The sequence below is a fragment of the Melozone crissalis genome, unplaced genomic scaffold (genome assembly GCF_028551555.1).
Source record: "Melozone crissalis strain CALT ecotype California unplaced genomic scaffold, PUWL_Pcris_2 ptg000014l_1, whole genome shotgun sequence".
Classification (NCBI taxonomy): Eukaryota; Metazoa; Chordata; class Aves; order Passeriformes; family Passerellidae; genus Melozone; species Melozone crissalis.
Genome location: NW_026535792.1, coordinates 12,027,986 through 12,054,937, shown reverse-complemented (window position 1 = coordinate 12,054,937; position 26,952 = coordinate 12,027,986). Strand labels below are relative to the sequence as shown.

General features: G+C 40.9%; 2 protein-coding genes across 2 annotated transcripts in view; both read left to right on the top strand.

Annotated features, from left to right (window-relative positions):
* Window positions 1-25,103, top strand: part of MYO5A (myosin VA) — a 98,127-nt gene extending 73,024 nt beyond the window's left edge. The window contains exons 25-42 of the mRNA XM_054273122.1: window positions 125-238; window positions 2,297-2,440; window positions 3,133-3,186; window positions 4,498-4,725; window positions 5,778-5,786; window positions 7,300-7,400; window positions 7,936-8,016; window positions 9,881-10,079; window positions 11,606-11,680; window positions 13,494-13,587; window positions 14,653-14,799; window positions 15,182-15,336; window positions 16,522-16,611; window positions 17,315-17,465; window positions 18,301-18,583; window positions 19,358-19,532; window positions 20,833-20,913; window positions 21,760-25,103. Of these exons, the coding sequence (XP_054129097.1) occupies window positions 125-238; window positions 2,297-2,440; window positions 3,133-3,186; window positions 4,498-4,725; window positions 5,778-5,786; window positions 7,300-7,400; window positions 7,936-8,016; window positions 9,881-10,079; window positions 11,606-11,680; window positions 13,494-13,587; window positions 14,653-14,799; window positions 15,182-15,336; window positions 16,522-16,611; window positions 17,315-17,465; window positions 18,301-18,583; window positions 19,358-19,532; window positions 20,833-20,913; window positions 21,760-21,912 (2,334 nt within the window). The 3' untranslated portion in view covers window positions 21,913-25,103. The remainder of the gene's footprint in view (window positions 1-124; window positions 239-2,296; window positions 2,441-3,132; window positions 3,187-4,497; window positions 4,726-5,777; window positions 5,787-7,299; window positions 7,401-7,935; window positions 8,017-9,880; window positions 10,080-11,605; window positions 11,681-13,493; window positions 13,588-14,652; window positions 14,800-15,181; window positions 15,337-16,521; window positions 16,612-17,314; window positions 17,466-18,300; window positions 18,584-19,357; window positions 19,533-20,832; window positions 20,914-21,759) is intronic.
* An 833-nt stretch (window positions 25,104-25,936) lies between these two features.
* MYO5C (myosin VC) overlaps window positions 25,937-26,952 on the top strand; it is a 33,834-nt gene continuing 32,818 nt past the window's right edge. Inside the window, exon 1 of the mRNA XM_054272530.1 lies at window positions 25,937-25,963. Within this exon, the coding sequence (XP_054128505.1) occupies window positions 25,937-25,963 (27 nt within the window). The remainder of the gene's footprint in view (window positions 25,964-26,952) is intronic.

The window sequence follows — 26,952 nt, the reverse complement described above, 5'->3', positions numbered from 1 at the left end:
CGTCTCAGTTATCAAAATTAATAAGAAAATAACACCAAATATTCTAGTCTGAACTAAAGGTTGTGAAGAGACAGTGGCAGGGAAAGCCATGTACTGGTACTGATTTGTTCCACTTGCACTTCAGAGCATCCCCAAGCCTGGGCACAAAAGAACGGATTCAACTCACAGTAGCAATGAATCTGAATACACTTTCAGCTCTGAGATCACAGAGGCAGAAGATTTACCACTCAGGATGGAGGTAATGTTGAAAATCCCCCACAACTTTTCACTGGTACATGGTTGAATTCATTCCTTTCTTTTCTTTTTCCATAAGTGCTTCTGAACACCATATCCTTATACTGAGATATCTAAAGCTTTAATCCAACTTTGTGTCCTTTTAGAGAACACTTATTCCTTAGTTATGATTCTGTGTAAAAACACTGTCAAAGTATGCTTTGAATTTTTCTTGTATTACAATAAGCACAAAGTAGGTACGTGGTGATCCAGCTGATTTACATCTGTGAAACATTTGGTTGTCAGTGTTGGTAAGCGCAGTCACTTATTCAGGCCAAAGTAGGAATTCAGAGAACCAGTGAGACTTCCTGAGGAGCCTGCCTACTGTATAGTCAATGATTTGAAATGGCAAGCTGCATCCTTAGTAGCTACATGGAGTGAGCTTCCTGTTGGGCATGAGAAACTCATGTTGGATCAGGTTTTCTGTATTACACAGAGAGGAATCAAACTCACAGAATGGGAGTTTGCTTTGCGTATGCAGCAATACAAATCCCAGAGTGTTTGGAAAAATGATCAGGAAGACGTTCAAAAATGTCCAGAAAGATGACTTGATTCAGCTAATGAATAATAACCATAAATAATTTGTGGTGCAACTCCAAGACATTGCTAATAGTTTCCAAGATAACTCCCTCTTCCATCCCATCACAGTGGGGCTGCAAACACAGAGCACACCCTGGGTGCCCTCTGCCTGGGCTAGGGATCTGCAGGGCAGCTTTTGACAGGCTGTCAGAGCTGCTTTGGAAAGCCCCCACAGAGAACGATTTTCTGCTCTGGATGCAGATATCCTGACGCACTGGGGCTGGCACAGCCTCTCTGTGCACTCTGTCATCATTTGCCCTCCCACTTATGTTTCTCACCTTGCATAATGGTTTCAGGATGATGCTCCTACATTCAAGGGTAATCAGGAGGAGGACAGTGCAACTACATGTGATGGGATGTCACATATGAGCCAAATGCCAGCTTTTCCTTTGGCTGATAGATTTGCTGAATTGCTGTTCCAGAGCCAGCTTTGGGTTTTAGAATATGAATGAGGAAATGAACTCACACAAGAGTGTGAACAAATGCAGCACTCTTTTGTTTAACCCCTCAGCATTCTCCAGTTCCAACTCTAAACTAACAATATAGATTAATTATACGAAACCACATTAAAAAATCAGGCCCACCTCAAGGCAAACAAGTAAAGCCAGAAAATTCAAAAGTCTCTTTCCATTTGCCTGAGCTGTTGGTGTGGTTTATGACTCTTCCCCTCAACACTAAAAGGAGATGAGGTGGAAATGGCTGTGCTTGCTTGTCTGCTACAGTCATTTATATTAATTTGCTAGTTCCTTTTATAGGCTTTAAAATTTTATGGTACAATTCACGGTAAATACTTTGATCTTCTCAGTACATAAAGTACAAAAAGGCTGATGGACAATTTCTAATGCACCTTCAGATTGCAAACACTGATCCTTGCCCAGAGAATAGTGAAGAAGCTGATGAATTAGGCTCAGAACAGGCTGTATAATTAGCACAATAAAAGCAAAAAGGCATAAAATATGTTTCCTGTTACCAATTTTTTGTGTCACATCCCGCTAAATTAACCTTCAAATTGCCAGGGAGATTTCTCTTTAGCTGAAAAACTTGCTAAAGAAATCATTGAAAACTAAACCAACACACAAAAAAGCCATTATTTAGAGTTGTTTCCAGGTGAGTCTAACCATAAACTTTTTCTTTTTTCTACTTTCCCCCCTTCAAACAAGTAAGACTATAAGGTATGCTTGGTTATAGACCTCCTGTCTGCTAGGTAGTGCCTAGTGCTTTCTTTTGCTAGGCTTTAGGCTTAGAAACATCTTCTACTAGTAAATCCTTTTTTAAAATAGTATTTGATAGCAGATGAAATATTTTAGATAGTCAATGCTCAGAATCAAGTAACATCTGTGTTCCTCTCTTTCCCAGTCTGTTTCCCATCTTTACTCACTGTTGTGCTTCCTTGTGCTGTGCAAGGGGAGTAGTTCTTGACTTGCCTCTGTTGTTTCTGAAGCAGGAGCCTAGTGAGAAAAAAGCAGCGCTGGACATGTCTCTGTTCCTCAAGCTGCAGAAACGGGTTTCAGAACTGGAGCAGGAAAAGCAGTCCCTGCAGGATGAACTGGACAGAAAGGAGGAGCAGGCTCTCCGCGCTAAAGCTAAGGTGGGCTCCTTGCAGCTGATCAAATGCTGACACCACAGTGTCCCTTCTTGTGAATCAGTAGCTCTGTGAATGCTGACTGGCTTTCTCTAAATCTTTATCTTCCTCTAGCACTTGCTTTGTTTGATGACGAGTTTCATACCGGTGCTTAGTTCTAGGGACTGGTTGTTTTGTTTTCCAAGGTCCTTGAGATCCTTTCATGGAAGACAAAACAAAAAGTGCTTGGGACTTTGCTTAAAAAAAAAAAGGCTGAAAGGCTGTTTTTATTAAGGAATAGCCATAAGGAAATTGACTTTAATGATGGGGAGAATGGGGAATTGTTCAATGCACTGGGCTTAGACACCTTAGCTGATTGTAGTGTAAATTCTCCTGATTTGGTCTCTTAGAAGTTCTTAGAAAATTTATGAAATCAGTTTTGGCAATTGTTTCCTGTTTCATTTCTACCAGTGAATTTCTTTAGCATGCTGGGGTTCATCCTGTTTTGTTTTGTTGCCAGTGACAGTATGTGATTTTATTAATATTAACCAATTAAGTGTCATAAACACAGAAGTAAAGGAGACAATGCCAATATTCAAACTACAGCAGTTAGCTGTACCAGAATGTTGTACTGTTTTAAAGGAAAATAGAGTTCTCTTTTGTTTTCCTACCTCAGTGAAGGATTTTTAGTTTTCACACTTGTTTGTATTCATTCATAGGAGGAAGAAAGGCCTCCCATAAGAGGTGCAGAGTTGGAGTATGAGTCACTCAAGGTAATTCTAAAATGGAGGTTTCTGGCTTTTTTCTAGTAGGACTCTTGCCACCAATAGTATATGCTGGCATAGAAAATTACATCAGCCCTCCTGTTTCCAAATAGTAGCTGGAGAAATTAGAACAAATATTCCCCAGCAGTCATTTCATTGTAGGACTGCTCTTTTTGAGGTGTAGAATGTGTGGCTGGGGTGCAAAACAAAAAGATTCCCTAAGCCAGGGGGAGTTCTCTGCTAAAAGACTTAGTACAGCTTGCAAGTTAATTTGAGCAAAAATACAGTGATAAATGTCAGTTTCTTTTTCAAAATAATTCTTTAAATTACTGCCTTAGACCACTAAAACTAAAAATATTTCCTAATAGTGATGCAGAATTTTCTTAGCCTGCTGACTACTATTTGTTGTGATCTTTTTTTTTCCCTTAAGAGGAGAATAAGAGGAAAAAAAGCTTGGCAATTCTGTTTGCCATCAAATCTGTCTGATTCATGTGAGTGTGCTCTGGTGTGGGAACCCAGGACATCCCTCTGGCTGCCCTGGAGGGCTCGAGCCCCTGGCACGAAGCCAAAGACACCTGTGCCTTTGCTTTTAACCCATGGAGAAAATTACCAACTTTATGTGAAGATTTACAAGCCATGAGAGTTTAAGTAGAATGATAGTTAGTTTGTCACAGGGTGAAAAAGGAAAATTTGGGGTTTTTAGAATGGGGGTTCAGAAGCGAAGATGGAGGAATTTGGGCGTGCCTTGTCCTTCTTCTTTCTTCTTCCTAGCCTCCATCTTCTGTGTGATGGTGGCACTTTTGAATTGGTTTAGAGTAGAAACTCACTGTCTAACATAGGTGATAGGTATTGGAAAATTATTGTAAATATAGTACACGTAGTTTGTAGTATAAAAAGATAACACCGCCCCAAGCGCAGTCAGTGTGCCACAAACCAACTTGCTAGACAGACCTCAGCAGATCAGAGAAAGAATGTTCTAGATAACAGAGACTAAAGAACCTTGAAAACCAGAGCCAAGGAATCCTGACTCCTCCTTCGATCCCAGGGCTGGGAAAAAGAAACTTCCCAACACCTCGGGGTCACCTGGACCACAGAGACTCTGAGTCTCTGGTTTTGCATTTCAGACAAAAGGTTAGTCCTGTTAGTGAAATCCTCCCAGCCACTATTGGCCACAGTCAAGGGGCCAGGGATACAGGGGAGATTGATTGATTTCTTGCAGCTGCACATAATTTTTACCATTTCTGTCCACGGTTTTGTACCTGTGGGTTACAGATATGTTGCAGTGCTGCTGGGTGACAGAACTGTCCTTGTTTCTTACAGCGTCAAGAGCTTGAATCTGAGAATAAGAAACTGAAGAACGAGTTGAATGAGCTGCAGAAGGCCCTGACAGAGACACGAGCTCCAGAGGTGACTGCTCCTGGTGCCCCAGCATACAGAGTCCTCCTGGACCAGCTGACCTCGGTCAGTGAGGAGCTGGAAGTACGCAAGGAAGAAGTTCTCATCCTGAGGTCGCAGCTTGTGAGCCAGAAAGAGGCAATTCAGCCCAAGGTAAGTCACACTCAGCAGATAGGAGAGTTACCCTGCATCATTAACGTGCTTTATTTATTAACAGCCTGTTTGAAGTGGCAGAAGAAAGTAGTCTGGGTTGGAAAACCTTTTTAAGTGTGATCTGTTGGTCCGTTATTAGTGCACAAATCACAGCAGTCTGAATTAGGAGCTTGTATTAATCAATCAGTCTGGGGTTGCTCTACCAGCTCTCATGTGAACATGTACAGGCTGTACCAAAGGTCTGATCTCCTCAGACGCCTTTAACAGTGCACAAATAATTCTCATTGAGGGCTGTATAATTTCTCTAGTGCCTTTGGACTGGAAAGTTGAAAGGAATTCTCAGGGAATTCCTTTAAATTAATAGTTGAGCAAAAGGAACAGTTTGTTCTACATTTGTATGATTGCAAGTCAGTAACATTTTGTAAAGATGACCTCTGAAGATGTGTAAATTCCATATTATTGCTTGATAGGTGCTACGTGCTTTTATTTAAAAAAGAGTAGATAACAACGGCTGAAATGCACATCTTTTAAAAAGCTCTGATGACATAGTTAGGGAAGTAATAGCTTTGCAAATAAGAATCATTCAACCTGAAAAGATATCATGTAAATCAAGGAACTAGTAATTTCCACTGAACTGAGCTATCCTGTGTTTCATAACTGCAGCAAGGAATGAACAGATATGTCATCTTTCCTTTGCTGTTATGTCTATATTTGTCCTAAGTAAGCTTGGAGTCTGTGGTGCATGAAGATGATGTGTAAGTCTTGTTTTAAATGATTGACTGCAAAGAAAACAGAACACATTTTCCTGTCGTATTTAGAACATTGTAAAGAAATACTTAGTAAATCTTTCAATAACGTTCTCAGCAGTGGTGGGATGCAAGGGTTGATTTTACAGGGGCTGTGAGTATGAGGGAAATAGGAAGGTGACCTGTGGGATGGCCAGCAGCCAGTTTGCAGATAGCTTCTGCTTTTTAGGTTGGGCAGCTGCAGCACAGACAGATTTTTTTAATGTTTTGTTTCTCTTCTTTCTTGCCTACCAATTTGATTGCCAGGAGGATAAGGTACACATTTTCTTCTACAGTTACAAACCAGAATTTCGAAATGCTAAAATAACCCTCAACAATATTGAGCTGTCATTTCCCTGCCTCTTAAGTAACCTACGTGTTCTTGCATTTTACCTTGAAATTATTGAATGACTTTTCCATTAATTCTGTGACCTCTGTATCCCCATCTTCATGCTTTGCCAAACAGGGAAACAAGTTAATTCAAAACAAGCAGATTTAGCAGTTGGTTTATGACAACCTGAATATGAAAGGAAGGATGTAGGAATTGGTCTGGTCAGCTCCATCATGTTTCTTGCTGAATATGTGTGAGGGGTAAGGACTGTGATCTGGGAACCAGGCCTCTGTTAACTTGCAAAGCTCTTATATTTCACAACAAATTAAATGTCTATGGTATGAAGAAGGACCTTACTTTGGAGTGTTTGCTGTCCTCAGCAAGCAACAAACATTGTGGGCTCACATTGTCATCTCTGGATACTGGATGGGAAATGCTGAGTGTTTGATTAGAAAATGAAGTTGTATATGTGTAAGAGTATAAGAAACTGAACTGACACTAAATTATAGATGTTCAGACTGCTAAAGCTTGATAGATTGGCAGGTGAGATACAGCAGTTTTACTCTGGAGTAAATTAATAGTAGAAAGACCTCAAAGGTCTCATAAAGATGTTGGGAATAATTCTTTGAGGAGCTTACATATTATATTGTTTTTCATATTGCATAACACAAATCATACTAGACATAGAGATCTAGACTCCATCATTAATCCACAAAGCTGTTACTGTAAATACTTTTCAAAATTGTGCTCATGAAAACAGCATCTGCTTGTTTTGAAAGTCAGACAGTCAGAATTCCATCTCTTATGTTCATTGAAGTCCTGTGGTACTCCATGGCAATGACTCAGATCAGACTGGCCAAGGTGACTGTAAACATCTATTAAGTATTTCAAGTTTTACTGAAGAAAAAGCAAAAGTGCCATAATAAACATCCAAAATGGAAACAAAATGGTACTATGATGCTCTCTAAATTAGAAAATCTAAAGCTCTTGACAATTCTTTTCTGCTTTGACAGAGTATTTAAAATGCATGAGTGAGAAATAGTTCTTATTTTTGAGCTTTGAAAGATTCCATGTAATGCTATGTTTAAGAAATGTTAATAGAATTAAGCTGGCAAAACTATGCTGCTTCAGTTTTAGTATTAGCAGCTGTTCCTGGTAATTTGAATAAAATGCAAATTCAACATTCTGTGAAATTTATTTTGTTCCTTTTATGTGATGAACAAATAGAAAGAGATTAACAGATGTACCCACTTACTAGACAGACCAACAGTTGACCATATTGTATGCATTTATTTTAAAAGATAAACCAAATGGACATAGAAATTATGGACCAACCTCTTGCTCAGGTACCCACACTTATTTAATGTGGCTACTCAAGGATTAGTGTTCCACATGAAGAAAACATGGATTCAAGGAGCACTTGTGTTCTTAAATTTACTGGAATTTTTTTTTTTCCAGCATACAATGACTGATGCCACAATCCTCTTGGAGGATGTGCAGAAGATGAAAGACAAAGGAGAAATAGCACAGGCATATATTGGACTGAAGGAAACGAACAGGTACAAGTTCTTTCTTTATTTTGTGATCACTTGGGGACTGCTGTGACACACTGTGTATATTGTGTTCAGTCAGTTCATCCATGTGTGTCTACAGAACACTCATAGCTGGGGTTGTAATTTGATTTCATTAGTAAAATTGTTGTGTGCAGTATTTGAAAGGATTTGGAAATAATGGGGAAATGTAAAATCAAGCTTTCTGGATTTCCATCTTAGCCTCTAATTGCTGCATGGCCTGACATGGTGCCATTCCCCAGGCTGGTTTGTCACCCTCTAAAGCTCAGTGGTCACAATGGTCTGTGGCAATGTGTTTATTGTAACAGCACAGAATGCTGTAACCAGCTGGGCTGTCACTGAGAGCTGAATTGCATCATGAAGAAGAAAAGCACATAAACAAGAAAAGTAATTTGCTAATTTTAGAGCATTTTTTGTTTCTCTTTTATGGTAACTGTAATAAATAGTGTGTAATGTCCTTGCCGTGTCACCTCATCACCATCACATATATCTCTTGTATTTTTTTAAACACGTTTCTTGAAAGGCAATCTCCCCAGGACTATCATATGCTGAATGAGGACGGAGAACTTTGGCTGGCTTATGAAGGGTTAAAACAAGCCAACAGGTTACCAGACTTCTCAGAATGTTTTTTTTTTCCTTCATTTGCATCTTCTTTTCTAGCTAACTGTGCCCCTTGCTATGGGTTTGCTTTAGCTACAGTACTTCTATTGCTTTAACAGCTAGGAAAAAATTCCACACAAATGATAGAAATTAAGGAGTTTCTTCAAACCTAGTCCCCAAGATTTTCTACTTGTCAGGTTTTATAATTTAAAAAGTTTAAGATGGCACAACAGCCAACACATAATATATAAGAGTATTTGCACAAAAGTAAACTGTAAAATACCAGAAGCTCCATAGTTGGAAAGTATTTGTAGCCATGTATGCCTTTACACCATACTTATACATGCTATTTGTGTGCCTTTACACCAGGTTTCAAAATTGATGTTCCTTACAGTTTTTCAGCCTAAAGAAGTACAATCATTTTAGTAATTATTAAACTATTGTTTAAGTAGCTTCAGTGGGCTCTTAAGTTTCAAACTGAAATGGGTCTTACTCTCCTTGTGTCTCAAGGTCAGTAAATTAAACATTCTTCTCCTCTGTCTCTCCATGCCAAATTCAAAATGTAAGTCACAAAACAACCACGAAAGAGAAGTAATCTTTAGTTCCTCATGGTGGTGTTGGAGCCCCAGTGGGACCACTGTGGTCTCTGCAAGGGCTGTGCTGGTCATGGGGTGCTCTGGCTCTGTGTGCTCATCAGTGTCCCTGACTTCCAAAACGCTCCCTAGTCCTGCCCTGACAGCTGAGTGACTGCGCAGCCCTGCTGGGGTGCTTCAGTGTAGCAGTGACTACAGAAAGTGGTGGTTTGCCATGACTGCTATAACTAAAGTCTTTCCTTTTCTGGTGCTAACACATTCTGCCCCTAACATTGTTGTATAACCTTGTGAAGATCTAACCTAGAGCAAGTGTTCTGCAGACAGGATGGGCTTGGTTTGCTCTGTGCCTCTTGCCTCTTGTCCTGGCACTGTAGAGACAAGAAGCTTTATATTAAATGGCAGAGCATTGCAGGTGAATGACTGTTTGCCCTTGTGTGCTTCACCGGTCTAGTTACTAATAAGTGTTCCTGCCTTATGCATATTTAAACCCTGAAATATTGTCTAATTGAACACTGGTAGTCACTAGTATTGTCATTTCCTGTGCATGTACAACATTGAGTCAGAGCCCTTGGACAGTGCCTTGCAAGCAGGAGTGGATCCCCAGCCCTGCCTGGCAGGAGGCTGGTACGTGTTATCCCCACTTCACAGTGAGAAAAACTTGAGATGTGATGTGCCCAAGGGGAAACAATGAGTTAGTGGTGAGGAATAAAGCTCCTGGATTTCAGTCCTGAGTCTGATTCTGTTGTTGACCTTCTGTGCATTAAGGACAACCCTCTGAAAAATGTTGGGTTTAATGCAAACATAAAGATTATCCACGAGCATTTGCAATTAAATGGTTTCTGGCTGAAAAAGTTAACTAAAAATATTTTCCGTTGGTAATATTGCAAGGTGCTAACTTAAATGAACATAGTGTCATCTTCATCTAGGATGATTTGATTTGTTTAGAGGTAAAACCTCTTTAACACCCCTTCAGTCAATCTGAGAAGACTCAGCTTCACACTTATTGCCACAGTGGCACCCTGTACAGTCCGTGTTCAATCGAAGGAAACGCAGAGCAGTGTCACAATTAGCTTCTCTCTCTTCACTTTTTGATCTTGCCAGCTTAATTTAATTAGAAGGCATACTAAAGGGTTTAAAGAGTACTCTGCCTTTTTCATTTTCCTTTGCAAGCCATGGCTAATTGTTCCTGAGCAGCAGCTAAAGCTTTACACTCCCTCTGAGAGCCGGGCATGTAACTTTGAGTTGCTCACACAGACTGTTGCTCACCCTCCTCAGGCTGCTGGAGTCTCAGCTTCAGTCTCAGAGGAAGAGCCACGAGAACGAGCTGGAGTCTCTGCGGGGTGAGATCCAGAGCCTGAAGGAGGAGAACAACAGGCAGCAGCAGCTGCTGGCCCAGAACCTGCAGCTGCCGCCCGAGGCGCGCATCGAGGCCAGCCTGCAGCACGAGATCACCCGGCTCACCAACGAGAACCTGGTAAGGGAACGGGGCTGCAGGAGCAGGCAGGGGCACTGACACTCCTGACACACCCCTGGCACCTTATCATCCTTCACATGGCAGCTTCCTGCAAGAAAATTGCACAAGGGTGGTGGTTTTCTTGAGTGTAAGCTAATGGGAGATCAGCTCTTGAAGTAATAATGTTTCGGGAGATTGGTTTGAAGTTTGGGGCATTGGAAGAAGCTTGTGGATCCCAGCTTCCAACTGGTGACTTCAGTCATGGCTAAATAGAATGTTGATATCCAGAGAAGTCATAAAAACTAATAATGCCAGGGAGAGGTGTTTCTCCTGAAATATGTTAGTTTGTTTATTTCATTGAAAAACTCAGATGTAATTCTTTAATTATTTAATGTAATTTCTTTCAATTTCTCTCTTCCCTGCCTGAAGCTACACAGATAATCCACCATTTTACGAGCTCCAGCATTCAATATGTTTTGAAAAAAGAAATAGTCCCATAAAAAGAAACTTGGCTAGGAGTCACTTAGCCAGTAGCTGGTATTCCATCCTTTTTGTGTGAAGGAAGGATTGGGCAAAACTCTCTGCCTTCTTCCACAAAGGAGTATGATCATCCTATGTGGGCTACTTCATTTGTGGGGACATCTTCCAAAGAGACCTGTGTTGGCATATGTTTGGCTTGTTATTGGTGAAGGGAAGCAAGCTACTTCAGCCAGAAAAATCCTGGCTGCAAGTGTCATTGCTTCCTCCAAACAAGCCAAGGTGTAGTGTTCCCTGCTAATGTACATGACAGCAGTTATCACTGTTGGGGTCTTGTCTTAATACCAAAGATTTTGAGCAAAGTATCAGATAATTCAGCTGATCCATGTTGGAGAACTGGCTAAAGTGTAAGTTACCTCAGCAGCCAGAGTCTCTCACAAAGGTAGATGGTGAATGTTAGTCTCAGCAGCTCCCTCCTGCTGCTGTGTCATATGTTACAATTTTTAGCCATTTTTCCCCCCAGAGACCTACTCATCACATTGTGTTCCCAAGACAACACACAGTCATGTAATTATATCCCAGAGGAGTTCTTTGCTTTCAAATACACAGAATGTAATTTTGTTTGTTAAATACAGACTCGTTCCTCAGTATTTCACGTCAGATGTTTGAGTATTGCAAGTCCACTCCAAGCCAAGTGTATGTTTCAGTTCCACTCTGAGCCCTGGAGTGGAAACAATTTGCAGCTTTCCTGATGCCATGTTAGAATTGTAGTGTTCATTGCAGTCCCATCTTGATTAGCATAAGAAATGTCCTGTCCCTGTTCTCACAAAGGCTGTATTCCATGCTTTCACAGTCCTAGTATGGCCCATTTTTAAAAGACCTGACTGTTCTGCAACTCACCTCCATCAGCTTCTCTCTGAAAGGTGCTGGCATGAGCACAACTAAGGCCTAGATACCTAAAAGCAGGAGATTCTGATCTCTTTGTATTCTGATTTAATCTGTACAGTGCTCACTGAAGTTTCAGTGTCTCAGAGGGAGGGAGGAAACCAATCCTGTCCCTATTTTTGCAGTTTTATGAGGAGTTGTATGCAGATGATCCCAAGAAGTATCAGTTGTACCGGATTTCCCTTTACAAGAGGATGATTGTATGTAGCTCACGTGAACCCTGTTTTCTGTTGTCTCGGTCGCTGTTTCTGAAGCACTAATGAAAAGCAGGCTGTCTCCTTTCTCCCTTTCAGAGGAAATCCCCCTGCAGAGAGCTTCAAGATGCCAATTACTTCCTTCACTGCTTTTTTTGTTAGTCTTAGTGTCCTTTGTGTAATCTTTGTTTCTTTTTGATGCACAGTTTTGTTACTAATACGAGCCTTGCGCTGTGAGCAAAGCAGTTTCTTTTTGAATACTACTTAATACTGCCCTGGAGAAGAGGTACATGATGTAAAAGATGTTCAGTTTGCAAAACTACTCTTTATTTTGAAACTTTGATACATTTAGATTCAGTTCAGAAAAGTAGAGGTCCTTACCAAGGTGAATAATGCCAGCAATCTAGTCATAGATTCAATTTATTCTTATTTTAATATTTTTCAGAGATTCAAAATATGAAGAATGACATTGGTGATAATATTTTCACACTAATTAAAGGCAGCACCATATGTGAGCTTGAAAGAATATAACTTATGAGTTTCCAGATCTTTATGAGATATGAAATCTGTTAAAGCTGTTTAGAGGAACCATCGAAAAAACTCTATTTGTCCTCACATAGTGGTTGCTCTGAAATCACATCCCATCCCTTGATACATTGAAAACAGTCTGTTGGACTCACATGTATCTTTTTGTTAGTTTCAGGAGAAATTGATTTATCTGACAACAAGCATGTAGTGTTATTGGTAGGATTTCTGTTGTGAAACTGAGCAGTGCTTTGGATGTGAAGCATGGCCTCGATTCTGTTGTCAGCAGGCCTTATGTCTGATTGCTCAAGTATGTCGTATCAGCTTGTAAACTCTTTTACTACGTGATTAAGGTTTGTGCCCATGCTGCACTATAATGTTTCAGTACTTCAGAAGAGGTGTAGTTTCCCAGATGATGTTTTTGATGCAGGGAGTTCACAATCCCTTATGTTCCTACCAGTGCTGAGAATTATCCTCCTTCTTAGAAGATTTTTCTTCTAAGCTGCTTTCCAGCACTTAACCTGGAATGATTTTCAGGTTGTTTGAGCTTGAGGTTTTGCTTTCTTTAGAATGACTTTCCCTTTTTTAATTACATGATTATTTTATTAATGTACTACAACAGATATGTCACAGAACTATTCAAAGATAGGTTTCTGGGGAGTGTTCCTTTGAAGGACAAATAGAGTTTATTAAAAGAATAAGACCTTTAGATGCTAGATTTATTGAGGTACAGAATAAAAAAGTGTAAGAAACCAGTTTCAGTGTAAGGAAATGTGATGACAGCAAGAAATAGTGTTTGATGTTTGATTTGGTACATTTGAGTGCAAATTATGGTCTTTCTAGGAACCTCTGTCATCCTCTGATAACATGGATAGGTCTGAATAAGGAGTCAGTCTTAAAGACAGGAATAAATGATGCAGAAATATGGGATAGCTGTTTAATAATAAAGAAAATAATTTCTGTGAGGCATTTGGAAGAGCAGGGAGGAAGCATGAGGGAGATGTGTTTGCAGCAAAATATCTTCTGCTGTATGAGCTGACCTCATTCTGAGTGTCTGCAGAATCTACCTGCCTTTGAGCTTTGCCTTTCTCATGCTGCATATAACTTAATAATATTTGCAATATTTGGCTTGTGTTTTAGGCAGTGTACCAGCTTGCAACCCTCGGCCAGAGGATGGCACTTCTGTTCAGCTTTCCTCACTGCCTCGTAACTCTTTGACAGCACTCTTCTTGTCTCTGTCACACGCTCCAGGACTGTCCCCATGTCTTAATCCTTCCCTTATTTGAATTCACAGGATTTAATGGAGCAGCTGGAAAAGCAGGACAAAACTGTTCGCAAATTAAAGAAGCAGCTGAAAGTATTTGCTAAGAAGATCGGTGAACTCGAAGGTACTTTTATATTTTGAAAGAAAGCTCTTGGTTTACTTTGTGATCTGGTTGTCATCATACCCATCTGTTTTAACACTTGTGAGGTCTTCAGTAGCCTTAGCCTCTGTTGATTGCAGAAACAGGATGAATGCTTAGACCTCTGTGTGTTCTTCTATGAACCTTTAGAAGATGAGAAAAGGAGATTGATGTTTCTCTGAAGGGCAGAAAGTATTCAAACATAAAGGAAGGTTTCCTGCAGTGTTTGTGAACTCAAAGACAGTATCTGGTTTTGCCAAGAGAAAAGCAGTACTAAATATGAACCAGGCAAAAATGAGTTACCCAGTTTTCCTTTGAATGTGAAGGTTAGTTACTCCAACTACGTATTTTTACAATATTGGTCAGTTACTTCTCTTAACAAGATCACAGTAATGTTCATACATAATACAGAGTGGGAAAATGCTCCTGAAAATATAGTTTGGTCTGTGTTTATTGCCTAATTAACTTAGAAAGATGCAGTAGGTCTGACTGGGATGGAGTTAGCAGTCTGACCATAGCAGCCTGTGTGATGCTGTGGTTTGGATTTGAGGCTATAACACTGCTGGGAACAGACTGGTGTTTTGGCTGCTGCTGAGCAGAGCTGGACAGAGTCAAGGTTTCCTTTTTCCCCCACTCTGTCCCCTCAGTAAGCTGAGGTGGGAGGGCACAGGGGCACACAGCCAGGACAGCTGACCCAGGCTGGCCAAAGGAATATTCCATGTGCTGCACATCCTCATGTCAGGGACCACAGGAGGGGATTTTGCACACAAGGTAGCTGCTGTTTGAGGCTGGCTGGACATCAGTTCCCTCAGGGTGGGGTTTTATCATGGGTGATTGCCTCTGCTCTGCTTCCTGCCCCCCCCAGCCCCTTTTCCTTCTCTTACTAAAACACTTTTTTCTCAAGCAATGAGTTTTCTCTGTTTTGCTCTTAATATTCTCTTCCCTGTCCTGCTGGAGCCAGGACTTTCCTAAGGAATGTTACAGAAATGTCTCTGGCATGTATTGGTTTCACTGGAAAATGTAATATTTCTTTCCATTCTCTCTCTGAAGTGGGCCAGATGGAGAACATATCCCCTGGACAAATCATTGATGAGCCTATTCGTCCAGTTAACATTCCACGGAAGGAAAAGGACTTCCAAGGGATGCTGGAATACAAGAAGGAGGATGAACAAAAACTTGTCAAGAATCTTATTTTAGGTAAGCATCTTTCTCATTTGTGGCCTTCTCTGCTTCCATTCACTCTGGAAAAATGAATGATGAGAACCCAGAATTTGCATTAGGAAATGAATAGCTTATTTTGGTTTTGACAGTTTCTAAATGTGTATTTAGAAACTGTCTTTCCTGATGAGTATAGTACATATTAACATGCCTGCATATTTTAAGCAGGCACTTACATTTTCTTATTCTGTTCTTTTACCAAGAAAGTGGCCCTTAGTTTTGCTCTGAGTTTTCACTGGCAAAATATATAAATATATTTATACATGTATATGCTAATAACTGGGGAGGTTGTAATTACCTCATATAACATCTTGCAATGACTTGACACTTAACAAGACAATGTGTGTTTGTTTTTCCCAAGAGCTGAAACCACGTGGGGTAGCTGTGAACCTGATTCCAGGACTCCCAGCATACATTTTGTTCATGTGTGTGCGCCATGCAGATTACCTCAATGATGACCAGAAAGTGCGGTCCTTGCTGACTTCCACTATCAATGGCATCAAAAAAGTCTTAAAGGTTAGTTAGTCTGCTTAGTTTAGGAAAAAAAAAATGTTAATTTAAAATTTGCTTTTGGTTTTTTTGTTAGGAGAATGAGGAAGAGGCTTTCAATGAATTGGCTCTGGGTTTGTCATGAGTGAACTGTCACTGAAGTGCCAAGAGTTGTGTTAAAAAAATAACAAATTACATTGCTGGCATTTTATCCCTATAGTAGCAGAGATGCATTGAATTAATGGGAAAAGAACTGCCTTCTTTTTGTTTTGAATAGTCTCCCTCCTCTGAAGCTCAGCCCATAAAGTTTTGGATGTAGTCAGAGTTTGCAGAGTGAGTCTTTGTTTATCTTCTCCAGAGCACTTAAATAAACAGTTTCATTTGCAGTTTTGGTTAACAGATTCCTCATTTGCTTCACCTACAGATTACACTGATGATAATATGTTATTGCCCAAAGTCTTTTCCAGAGCTGGCTGGGAGAGTTCAGCCCAGGTGTATCTTGAAGGCATTATTAAGACATGGTTATGTTTTATGCTTACATGTTTTTTTATTTTTCAAATGAGAGAGATGTGTCAAAAGCCAAGCCTTTAATCAAACTAAATTTTTTGAAAAAATACTTAGTAAACAATCCTGCAGGAGCTTAGATATCCATAGGAAGTTTTTAACATTTTTAAGTAAAAGAAGTGCCCACCATGGAGCTCTAGAACTACTCAGCATATATTCAATCCTGTGTTCTGTGGTGAGAAGGCTTTGTTGTTTTGTTTCATTTTCCATTTCAGGCTGCCAAAACTGTTGTGATGTAAGTGGCATTCATCAAAACTGAATTGTTCCCTGCTCCTCCTGCTGGCTGTGTATCATTCCAGTCTTCCCCACTGGGCTCTTCACAAGAGTCATTGAGTATTTTGGGAATACAGTCACATTGCCCTTTGATTTCTGCCCAGAGCAATTAGGATGGGTCTGTAACACACAGAAAGATCATCCCTGTGGACGAAATAATTCGTGAAAAATACTAAGGAAAAGAAGGAGGGTGCCAAATGGCACTTTGCCAAAACCCTTGCTTTCCTAATACATTACTGTAATACACAAAGTTTTGCAAAACATCAGAATGAGGATCTACTAGAAAGTGTATTTTAAGCACTTAGTTGTGTATCTTGCGTTCTATTTTATTTCTCCTGCCAGTCTTTGCTGAAGTGTGTTTGTTTTTATCTTCAGAAAAGAGGAGATGACTTTGAAACAGTGTCCTTCTGGCTGTCGAACACCTGCCGGTTTTTGCACTGTTTGAAGCAGTACAGTGGAGAAGAGGTAAGCAGTGCTCTTATCCTGGTTTCTCTTGCTCTCCAGCACTGTTGCCAGCACTGCTCTTTAACAAATCTTGTACAAAAGATCTAGTCACAATCTCTTAAAATGGCTAGAACTTTTGGAATGATGGTGACAGCAGCAGTGGAAAGCACAGGGATGCAAGATTTGAACCAGCCTCCCTTTATTACAGGCTGGGACCCAGAGTCCAGATGACATTGGGCTCCCAAAAGGGCCAGCTCAGATTAAGCAGGAGGATCTGGCAGCTACCATTATGGTTTTTAGCAATGATTCACTGCACTCCCTATCGAAAAGGCCATATTAGGCTTTTAGCCTTTAGTAGGCCAGTCGATGTTTGGAGGCTCTGATATGCCCAGTTCCTCTTTTGAGCTTAACTGGGCTTTTGATCATAGCTGGCCATGTGAAAATGCCCTTGCTGGAGTGGGAGGGAGTCTTGCCTGCCAGAAAGCTGGCAGAGTTGTTCCTACGTCACAGACCTGAAATTTTGAGTTAAGGAAGCAGATGCTGTGGGCATGACACTTGAAAAGCAAATCCTGGCATTGGACTCAATCAGACAAAGATCCAAACCAAAATTTTGAGTGGCTGTGACTTGAGGTATTATTTGTCAGTTGCATGAAAGAAAATGCCAATACTGGGTTTATGTAATATTTCTACTGAAGCATTAATTTCTGTTATTTTATGAATGCAGGGGTTTATGAAGCATAATACACCTCGTCAAAATGAACACTGCCTCACTAATTTTGATTTAGCTGAATACAGACAGGTTCTGAGTGACTTGGCTATTCAGATCTACCAACAACTTGTCCGAGTGTTGGAAAATATTCTGCAACCAATGATTGGTAAGGCAAAGTTGAATTCCTTAAAATTCATAACATAGTACCAAAATGAAAATTGCAATGGTGGTAGAAGGTGTATCTTGTGTTTCTTCCTAAACAGTAGAGTTTCATTAGTAGTTCTTGTGGTGTTCTGTTCAGAGATGACAAGGACTATTCTGGACAGGTTGGATTAGAGGAAAAACTAAACTGTGACTGGTTCTTCTGGCAGTGCCAGAATAAATTGGTATACCTTATGCATGCTTGGCATAAATCAGGCATTTGCAGGAAGAAGCTGTGAGGACAATCTGGTTTTTGTTACCCTGTCTGTTGGGAAATAGCCCATGGAAAAATTAGGCTTTATTTACATGGGAACTCTTAATTGAAATTAATATGGGAAAAATGTTTAGTTGTTGTTATTGACAGCAGTGAGGACTTCAATCACAAGCAGTGATAAAGCTGACATTCAGAGAGGGTTTGTTTTTTTTTTCATTAAGAATACTTTTCATTTTCTATTCAGACAGTACTCCCACAGAAATTTTCATGATGCTTTCCAATCACAACATTTAAAAGAATGGAGCAGCTCTCAGTTTGCTGACTCCATTGCTCATATGACCCTAAGAGGAAAAAAAGTACTTTCCTGAGCTAGATTCAGACTGTCCTTTTAAACACACATGCTGGAATCTTGTCAAAACCCTGTGAACTTAGTTTGCCAAACATAGTGGGACACAGTTTCTGGAAATCATGGCAAAATGTGGCTAGCAGAAAGCCCAGCCTGCTCTCTCTGCTTTGCTGTGTTGCCCGATATCCTTGTGTATCAGCAGTTTTCAGCCATTGCAATAATGGTGCCAACCAAATGCAGTTTCAGGAATGCTGGAGCACGAGACCATCCAGGGTGTGTCAGGAGTGAAGCCCACGGGGCTGCGCAAGAGAACGTCCAGCATTGCTGACGAGGGCACCTACACCTTGGACTCCATCATCAGGCAGCTCAACTCCTTCCACTCGGTCATGTGCCAGCATGGCATGGACCCTGAGCTCATCAAACAGGTGGTCAAGCAGATGTTCTACATCATTGGGGCTGTAACACTCAACAACCTCCTCCTGCGCAAGGACATGTGCTCCTGGAGCAAAGGGATGCAGATAAGGTGAGACAGCTTATCAGTTCTCTTCAGTGCATTGCTGGAAAGCTAATTGAACTCTTGACATTGCTGGATATCATTTTGGTGGAGTTGCAGATATCTGGAATATCTATTTTTCCACATGCAAAGAGGTGCAGATGGTGTTGAATTGATTTGGTGAAATTTGGCTAAAAACAGCTTAATTGACTTTGGCCAAATCCTACCTGACATTAAAGGAAAAATGTGGTAGAGGCAAGCCAAAAAGTGTTTCATTATCAAGTGGGAATCAGAGCTGTAGGTGAAATGTTGGTAATTGCTTCCTCAGCTTTTAGAGAAGAATAGCAAACATACTGCTGCTTTTTTTTGTATATTGATGGTGCAGTGGATGTGTCTTTGCTGCATCCTGAGGTAAAGCCATCTGAATCATGTCCTGCATTTCACACCACTTGTTCAATGGATTTTACTGGCATATGTCAGGAAATTTAGTCCCTCAAGTTACATCCCAAAGCCTCACTGTACTTTAACATGGGTAAAATCTCACTTGCCTTTCTTCTTGTCACATTCGTGCAATTCATAGGAACAGAAACAAATGGGAAAGACTAGTGGAAATTTTTGACCATAGTTTCTAACTGTTATGAAAGTCAAAGTCCCTGCCTTAACTGGAAGAAAACAGTGTGAAGACAAAATTACAAAACACATATAAGGACAGAGAAGCAGCACTGGGAAAGAGAGATTGCACATGATTTCCATTTATCTCTAATCAAGCATTTATGTTCTTGATGCTCTTACCTCTTTGTACAGATACAATGTGAGTCAACTGGAGGAATGGCTACGTGATAAAAATTTGATGAACAGTGGGGCTAAGGAAACCCTGGAACCCCTCATCCAGGCTGCACAGTTGTTGCAAGTAAAAAAGAAAACAGATGAAGATGCAGAAGCCATATGTTCAATGTGCAATGCACTGACCACTGCCCAGGTGAGCAAATCCTCATTGTCTGTCCTGAGCAGCTCTCTGCTCTGTTGGTGTTTGCTATCTCTGCCAGCACTGCTGTCATGCATGAATTGGGGGTTTCTTATTCTGTTTTAGCAAAACAGATCAAGTTGGAGGGGTGAAAAAAGGACCAGACCCTTTTGAGTCTGATGTTTGAGTTAAGTTTTGAACAAATGAGAGGAAGCTCAATAGATTGTGCAGGGTGCAGTGCTGTACAGTCTCTGTTTTTGGAAATCTTTAGAGAAAAGTCTTCATTGAAAGACATCTCTGTTCTCCAGACAGCTCTGCCTAGGGCAGCAGGAATTGATCTTCCTGCCATCAGGGTTGGTATCCAGCCAAGCTGATGGACAATTCAAGCAGAGCTGTTGTCTGTGAGTCTGCAAACAAGAGTGTGAAGTTACTGTACCCATTAGCCTCAAAGGCTGAACCAAGTGGGTCTCAGTAAACAGACTCCTGTTTAGGAAAGCTCAGATTTTGTACAGATACGTTGCACTTCTTTTTCAAACCATACTACATTTGCATAGAGCTTAACCAGGAATAAATGGACCCAAGCATCTTTGATGCTTACTGAACAATTCTCACTAGGAAAAGGAAGAAATTTCCCTATTTCTTTCAGTGTTGTGTCAGCACTAGCAGTTGCATTAATAAAGCCATTTTGATTTATTAATTCACATTACTGCAAAATCACTTTCTACTGAATAAGAAGTTAGAATTCTAAGTGCTGTGTTTTAACTATTTAACAAAATGTTTTGGTTTTTTAATAAAGGGAATAGTAAAAAAACCAGAGAATTTTTAATAGTTTTTTTTCACCCATTTTATTATTTAAAGTCTTTGTTATGTAATTCTTTCCTTTGGTGGTTTTAGCCCTGTTTTTAGAGGAATAGCTCGCTCTCTTGAAAAACAGAGAAGTTGTAAGACTACAGGAGGTCATGACTACAGGGTAGAAATTAGGGTGAGAAATACATCATGTTTTTGGGGGTGGTAGGAACACAATCAGTTACTTCTCATGTGATTTTTCCATCATTTGGTATTTTCATCACATATGTAGAAATTTTGGGTTTCTACCTCCAAAGAGCATATGTTCTGAAGGAGGCAGTCATTTAACATAGCATTGAGCAGGATGATGGAATTCTGCATTAATGAATAAAGCAGAAAAATAACAGATACTTGAAAATAACTCTTTTTTTTTAAATAGCTAATTTTAAAGTTATATTATTAGTAATCACAGATGCATCTGTTGATTGATCAGTAACATGAACCTGAAAGTGATTTTTCTTCTTCCCAGATTGTAAAAGTCCTGAATTTGTATACTCCAGTTAATGAGTTTGAAGAGAGAGTCTTGGTGTCATTTATACGTACAATACAGGTATGTCTGTCTTTTCATCAAAAACCATTTGACTATTTCCAAGAAAACCTCTGATCAGCCAAAACTGTTTGCATCCTGAAATACATTCAGGAAAATAAAAACTGTGGGTTTTGGCTATCATAGTTTAACAGCATTGAAAAGGTGATGTCAGCCTTAAAATATGAGCAATCAGAAGTTCCTGCCTCCAGACTTAGATGAAAGTGTTGGTTTCCCTGTCACTATGTATGAGGTTTTCAGGTGAGAGCTTGTTGTGCTTATTCATCTTTGTGTATGTAAGCTCACTTGTGTGACAACTTTTCAAGCACTAAGATTTAGATATGCAGATTTACCCAGACCTGTGTCTGTATGTGAAGTTCTGTGCTTTGAAAATTGAGGCCCATATCCGTACAAAGTTCTTAATTTACCCCTTCTATTTTTGTATATATATTGGTGAAAGTGATAAGTTTTGAAAACCCCAAAGAGAAGCAGCCAGTAGAGCAAAACTAAAGAAACAAATGTCAGCTTTCTGATCTGTTAGAAATTGAATTACAGTATAGCAAGATGAGGGAATTTGGGAAGGTAGAACTGAGATAAAGCAGTAATGAAAAGATGGTTAGCAGATACTGGACAAAGTCTTCCTTTTTCAGGGAATCTAGGTATTCCCAGATTGCACTGTAAGGGGGAGATGTGCAGAAGTGAAGCAGATCACAGTAACTACAGTTTGAAGTCCTAGTTGGTGTAAATGTGTCAGCTCAGGTTAGCACAGAGTGTGTTTGCACACACACACATCTGTAAGCACAGATCAGCTTTGTAAGGTGGTTCTTCCCAGTCAGCTGGCTAAATGTCACCACTTTCTTATCTCTACAGGTGCGTCTGCGGGACAGGAAGGACTCTCCTCAGTTGCTCATGGATGCCAAACACATCTTCCCTGTTACTTTCCCCTTCAATCCATCCTCTCTGGCTTTAGAAACCATTCAGATCCCAGCCAGCTTGGGCCTGGGCTTCATATCACGTGTGTGATCCCCAGGATGTCCTGTCAGTGTTAGATGGAGAACCAGTTGCCTGATGTCTGTACCTGTTCAAACATAGTGAGCCACTAAACCCACGTTTTTCTGAACAAAAGCCTGTCTAAGCCCAGGTGTGTAGTTGAGGTAGCTGGGAACTGCACAGCAGCACCAGAGGCTGAAGGCTCGTAGAAAGATGTGCATTTGTGCTCATTGGTGACTGCATTGATGAGGACATCACTGATTTGTACGTGTCCAGAGTATGGAAATCGGGCTTGGACAAAAATTGTGTCTTCAGCTGTCTAGAGACATTTTTAGATCTTTAGTAACATATTTAAATAGTGTAAATTAAAATCCATATGTAATCTTCTCATAGGTGGGGACCAATAGGGACAGTCACAGTCCTGGACGTGGAAGACTTGAAAGTAAGGCATTTTGTAGTAGAATACACAGTCACGTGGGAGCCTGTTACATTGAATTTGTAAAAACGGAATGGAAAAACACAAACTGGCAATATATAAAGTTATTTCTTAAACCACTTCCTCATTTATGTCAGTTTGACATAAATTGTAGTTGATAAGTCCTATAGCTCACTATATGCTCTAACTTAGGTGTTTATTTGTTAGAACTGTGGTTTACCAAGCAAACTAAATCGCTGCTGCATATTCTGTTGTTTTAAATGTATGACAGTATCATACTAAGCACTAAAAATAAGACACTTCATTTTTTTGTTGTCAACCTTATTTACAGTCTGTTGCTGTCTGTTATTTTAACTGGAATTTTGCACATTGTATCAAGTAACACCTGCAGAGGAAAATGGTAACTAAGCACAAGTAGCACACTGGAAATTACACCTTTAGTTATTTTTAAAAGTAGTTAGCTAAAAATACAGAATCTTGAAGCAAATGATCAGAAGTCAGTAATGATTTTAGTATTTATTTAGGTTATAGAGTCTGTCTAATGTTGTTCTTTGTTTGTAGACCCCAGAGATGGCAATGTGTATTTTAAGTATAATCTCTTGGTTTTATGCCACTTAAAAAAAAATAATAACAACAGAGAAAAGTCTTCTTTCACACTGGAATATGAGGGGAAAAACTTTAATAGAAAATTTCTGCAGTAGCCCTAGGCTCTCATTCTTAGAAAGGTTGACTAACAAGAAAGTTAAGTAGGTTTTGACTATGATGCTGTCACTTGACTATGATTCATGCTGATTTAATGGTTGGAAATCAGAGTGCATAATGAGAAACCGAGTTATTTTGAATGTTGCACATTTTACTGGAAAGATTTCTCTGTCTCACACATCTTGGATCTGCTATATAAAACTCAGATTTCACAATGTGAGGCATATTGGAGCGTGGAGGCCTCGTGTAAGGTTCCAGTTCTGTGGTGGATGGCTCAAACATAGATGTAAAAATAAAGCCACACACGTTGCTCAGTTGCATTGTGCAATATTTTTAATGTATTATAATAATCTGCATCTTAGTGTTAACATTAATTTATTTTACAATATTGATAAATAACCTAGAGGTACACTATTTGGTGACTGTTTGGTGCTCCTCTGTTTGCCTGCAAATTCACAGAGAAAAGATTTGCTGTTGAGCAGACTGAAACATTTCAGTTTTGTTTTACTTGAAAGGCAGACGTGCTGTTTGTATGGTTGCTAAAATTGGAAATAAAGACAACATAAACTTTCTCAGAATCATTTGAAGATGCTCCTGTCATCTTGTATTCAGATGTCCCATATTACATTTGATGGATCATGCCAGTACTTCTAAGAATTTATACTGCATTGTGAAAGGGTTCTGAATGATCTTTGCTAAATGATTGAGGTTCTCCTCTGCACCAAATACCAAACACTCTTTTTTCAAAGGTTACTTGATTTCTGAGGTTCTGGCTGCTGTGAAGTGGCTGCAAATGAGGTGTAAGGTCGTTTTCAGACTGTCAGGTACTGTACTCGTGAGAATGTAATGGCAAAGCCTTCGCATCCAGTAACAGGGTTAGGAAAGAAAACACGTGAGAACATGCTGACCTCCCAGGTTTTTTTCTCCTATTGAAAAACAAACAATTGGCATTACGGTATGTTCATACTGTAGATCAGGAAATGTATCCACTACTTAAGCGTTAGTGTTGAAAATGTATGCCTCAATGTATTTTTGTTTATTTTTGAAGTTTGTTTACCTGTAAAAAGCCTTATTGTATCGTTTCCTTAAAAAAAAAGTAGTGTCTAGTAATTTATAGGTATCATCCTTAAACTCAGTGGTTGGACTGGTATTACTTTTATATCACATTAAAAGTATATGCTGCTTGACATGTTTTAAAGGAAAATATTTTTGAGTTGGAATAGATGTGTAGTTGGTAATTCATCTAACATTTTACATGGCAGTATTTTACATGCACTTTTCAGAAGTAAAATTTTAGTGTGAGTGTATAATATAACTTTCACTTTAGGACTAAAATCTCTTTAACCCTGGAATATAATGCAGAATTATTTTAAAAACTTTTTTTTCCTTTGAATCATTGTTATGCTCTTTTAATGTGGACATATCTTTTATATTTTAATTTATTATCTATGGAGATGATAGATTTTATCAGATGCTGGAAAAATACTTGTCAAGGACCCCTTAGAAATATATACAGTTATTCTACAGATTTTGCACAATAATTACCTCATTCAGTTTGGTGTATTTTTATTCCAGTGATCATTTTATTCTGATGTTTAGGACACAGTCTTCTATCCAAATTTTGAAAATAGCTTCTCACACTTCAAACTGGGATGGAACATAAAAGTGCTTAAGTCAGTTAACTGAAATTAATCTATTATAGGAAAAAGTAGCATCAGCTTCATTGAAAGTGGATTGATATCCAGCAACATTTGTTCCCTACTTGGAAACACCAGCAATTGCAATTTGAAGGTCTATATGTAATTTGTGATTTAAACTGAACATATTTCAAATACCATACTAAAACTATGATTAAACACTTGGGTTTTTTAAGATGCTGATACTTCATGCGATGAGTAAAAGCCTTTAAACATAGGTTTGCACTTGATGCCACTACAGTACATAGATGAAAAACAAAACATTGTCAGAATTACCTGAGCTCTGATCTGTTGTAGTGTCTGATGTTGTACTTAGTAAATGTATGCATCATAAAAACTGTAGCCTAATAGCTATCACTGGAAAATGTCCAAATAAAAGTACAACTGTACAGTTTGTTTCAGGGTGTTTTTGGTTGGTTGGTGGCTCATGAGCTGTGTGCTGGCATAGACCCCAGATGGTCACAGGGTTCCCTCTGCCTCCATGGCAGGCTCGGTGTTGACTGCCAAGGGAGTTGGTTAAAATCTGAGGATGTGTAAATACACACCCAGATAGCAGCAGTGTGCCATAAACTGCTCTGCTTATGGGAGAATGCTTTGTTCAACATAACCCACTTCTGGTTAGGGTGTTTTGTCATCTAATATTAACTGTTCCTGAAATAAAATGTGAGTAACTGCACTAAAACATTCCCTTGTGTGCTATGGAAGCTCCTCGTGTCAGGTGGGGAGGGCTGGTGGGTTTTGGCATGTATCCACCTGCTGAAACACAGCACTGTGGTTATCCAGGTCTTCTTCCTCATAAAGGACATTCAACTGTAGCACCTGTCAGTGCTCTAAACCTACTAAATCCACTCAGTGTTGTTAATTTTTATCTTATTCTGAGCTTGTCACAGAAATTCCTTTACAGCGCTTTGTAGGCAGTGATTAATGTTTGTGTTGGTTTTCTCCGCTGGGTCAGGGCTGCTCCCCGGGGCCCCTCTGGCAGCCGCAGTGTCATCACTTCGGGTCCCTAAAGGTGTGTGCGAGGTGTGCCAGGACGGTGAGTGGGAGAACGGACAGAGCCGGGATCCTGCTGCCCGTGCGGGCTGCCGGGCTCGGCGGGCAGGGCCGGGGCCGGGGCCGGGCGGGGAGCGCCGAGCGGGGCAGGGCCGCTCCCCACGCCCCGGGGCGGGGGCCGGGCCGGGCCGCGGCACCTGCGGGACCGGACAGCCGCGGCTGTGCCCCGATGGCGCTGGCCGAGCTCTACACGCAGGTGAGCGGGGCTGGGGAACGGCCCAGGGCACGGGGCTGTGAGGGCTCTGCCGGAGCCGGGCTGGGGCTGGGAAGGGCCCAGGGCAAGGGGCCGTGCGGGCTCCGCGGGAGCGGGGCTGGGGCTGGGAAGGGCCCAGGGCAAGGGGCCCGCAAGGGACCGTGCGGACTCCGCGGGAGCGGGGCTGGGGCTGGGAAAGGGCCCAGGGAAAGAGGCTGGGGATGGGCTCAGGGCAAGGAGCCGTGGGGGCTCTGCCGGAGCGGGGCTTGAGGAAGGGGATGGGCTCAGGGCAAGGGGCCGTGCGGGCTCGGGGAAGGGCCGAGGGCAAGGGGCCGAGCCGGAGCGCTTGGTGCCCGCGGGCGGTGGGCACAGCGCGGAGCCGCCCGTGCGGGACACTGTACCACAGGGCACCGTGGGGAGACACTTAGAGAAAAACACTCCTTTAGTGAAAGTCTCGGCCTCTGGGAGCCGGTCTCGCTGTTCCAGCCAGCGATTAGGCGGCGTGAAGGTTTAACTGCCCTTCGCTGGGCGCTCAGGCTCGGAGCGCCGCTCTTTCTGTTGGGCAAATATTGAATGTGTGCGGCAGAACTTGGCCCTAAAGAAAAGATTCTTCCTCCTTATTGGGCCCGCTGAAACTTTTGCACAACTTTTCCCTCTTCTCCTGTAGTCACCGGAGTGTTGTGACGTATCGTTTGTTTGCTTAGCTTTAAAAAACAAACCAGCAGGGGTATGTTGGTGATTTAGTGAGCTTGTCCCTTATCTGCTGCTGCCATGGAGCTGCAGGGCTGGTGGGTCCCGCTGCCGCTGCCGCGCTCGGAGCCGCTGGGAGAAGGAGCGCGGTTCTTTTTCCCAGGAATGCTGGACAGGTGAAGGGGGAAGGAGTGCGGGTGTAACCTGACACGGAAATGAGCAAACTCCCGTCTGTTTACCTGCGAGGCAGGGTTTGGAGACAGCCAACTCTCTAGGCTGGGTGCATTTGCCAGTGGAGGCTC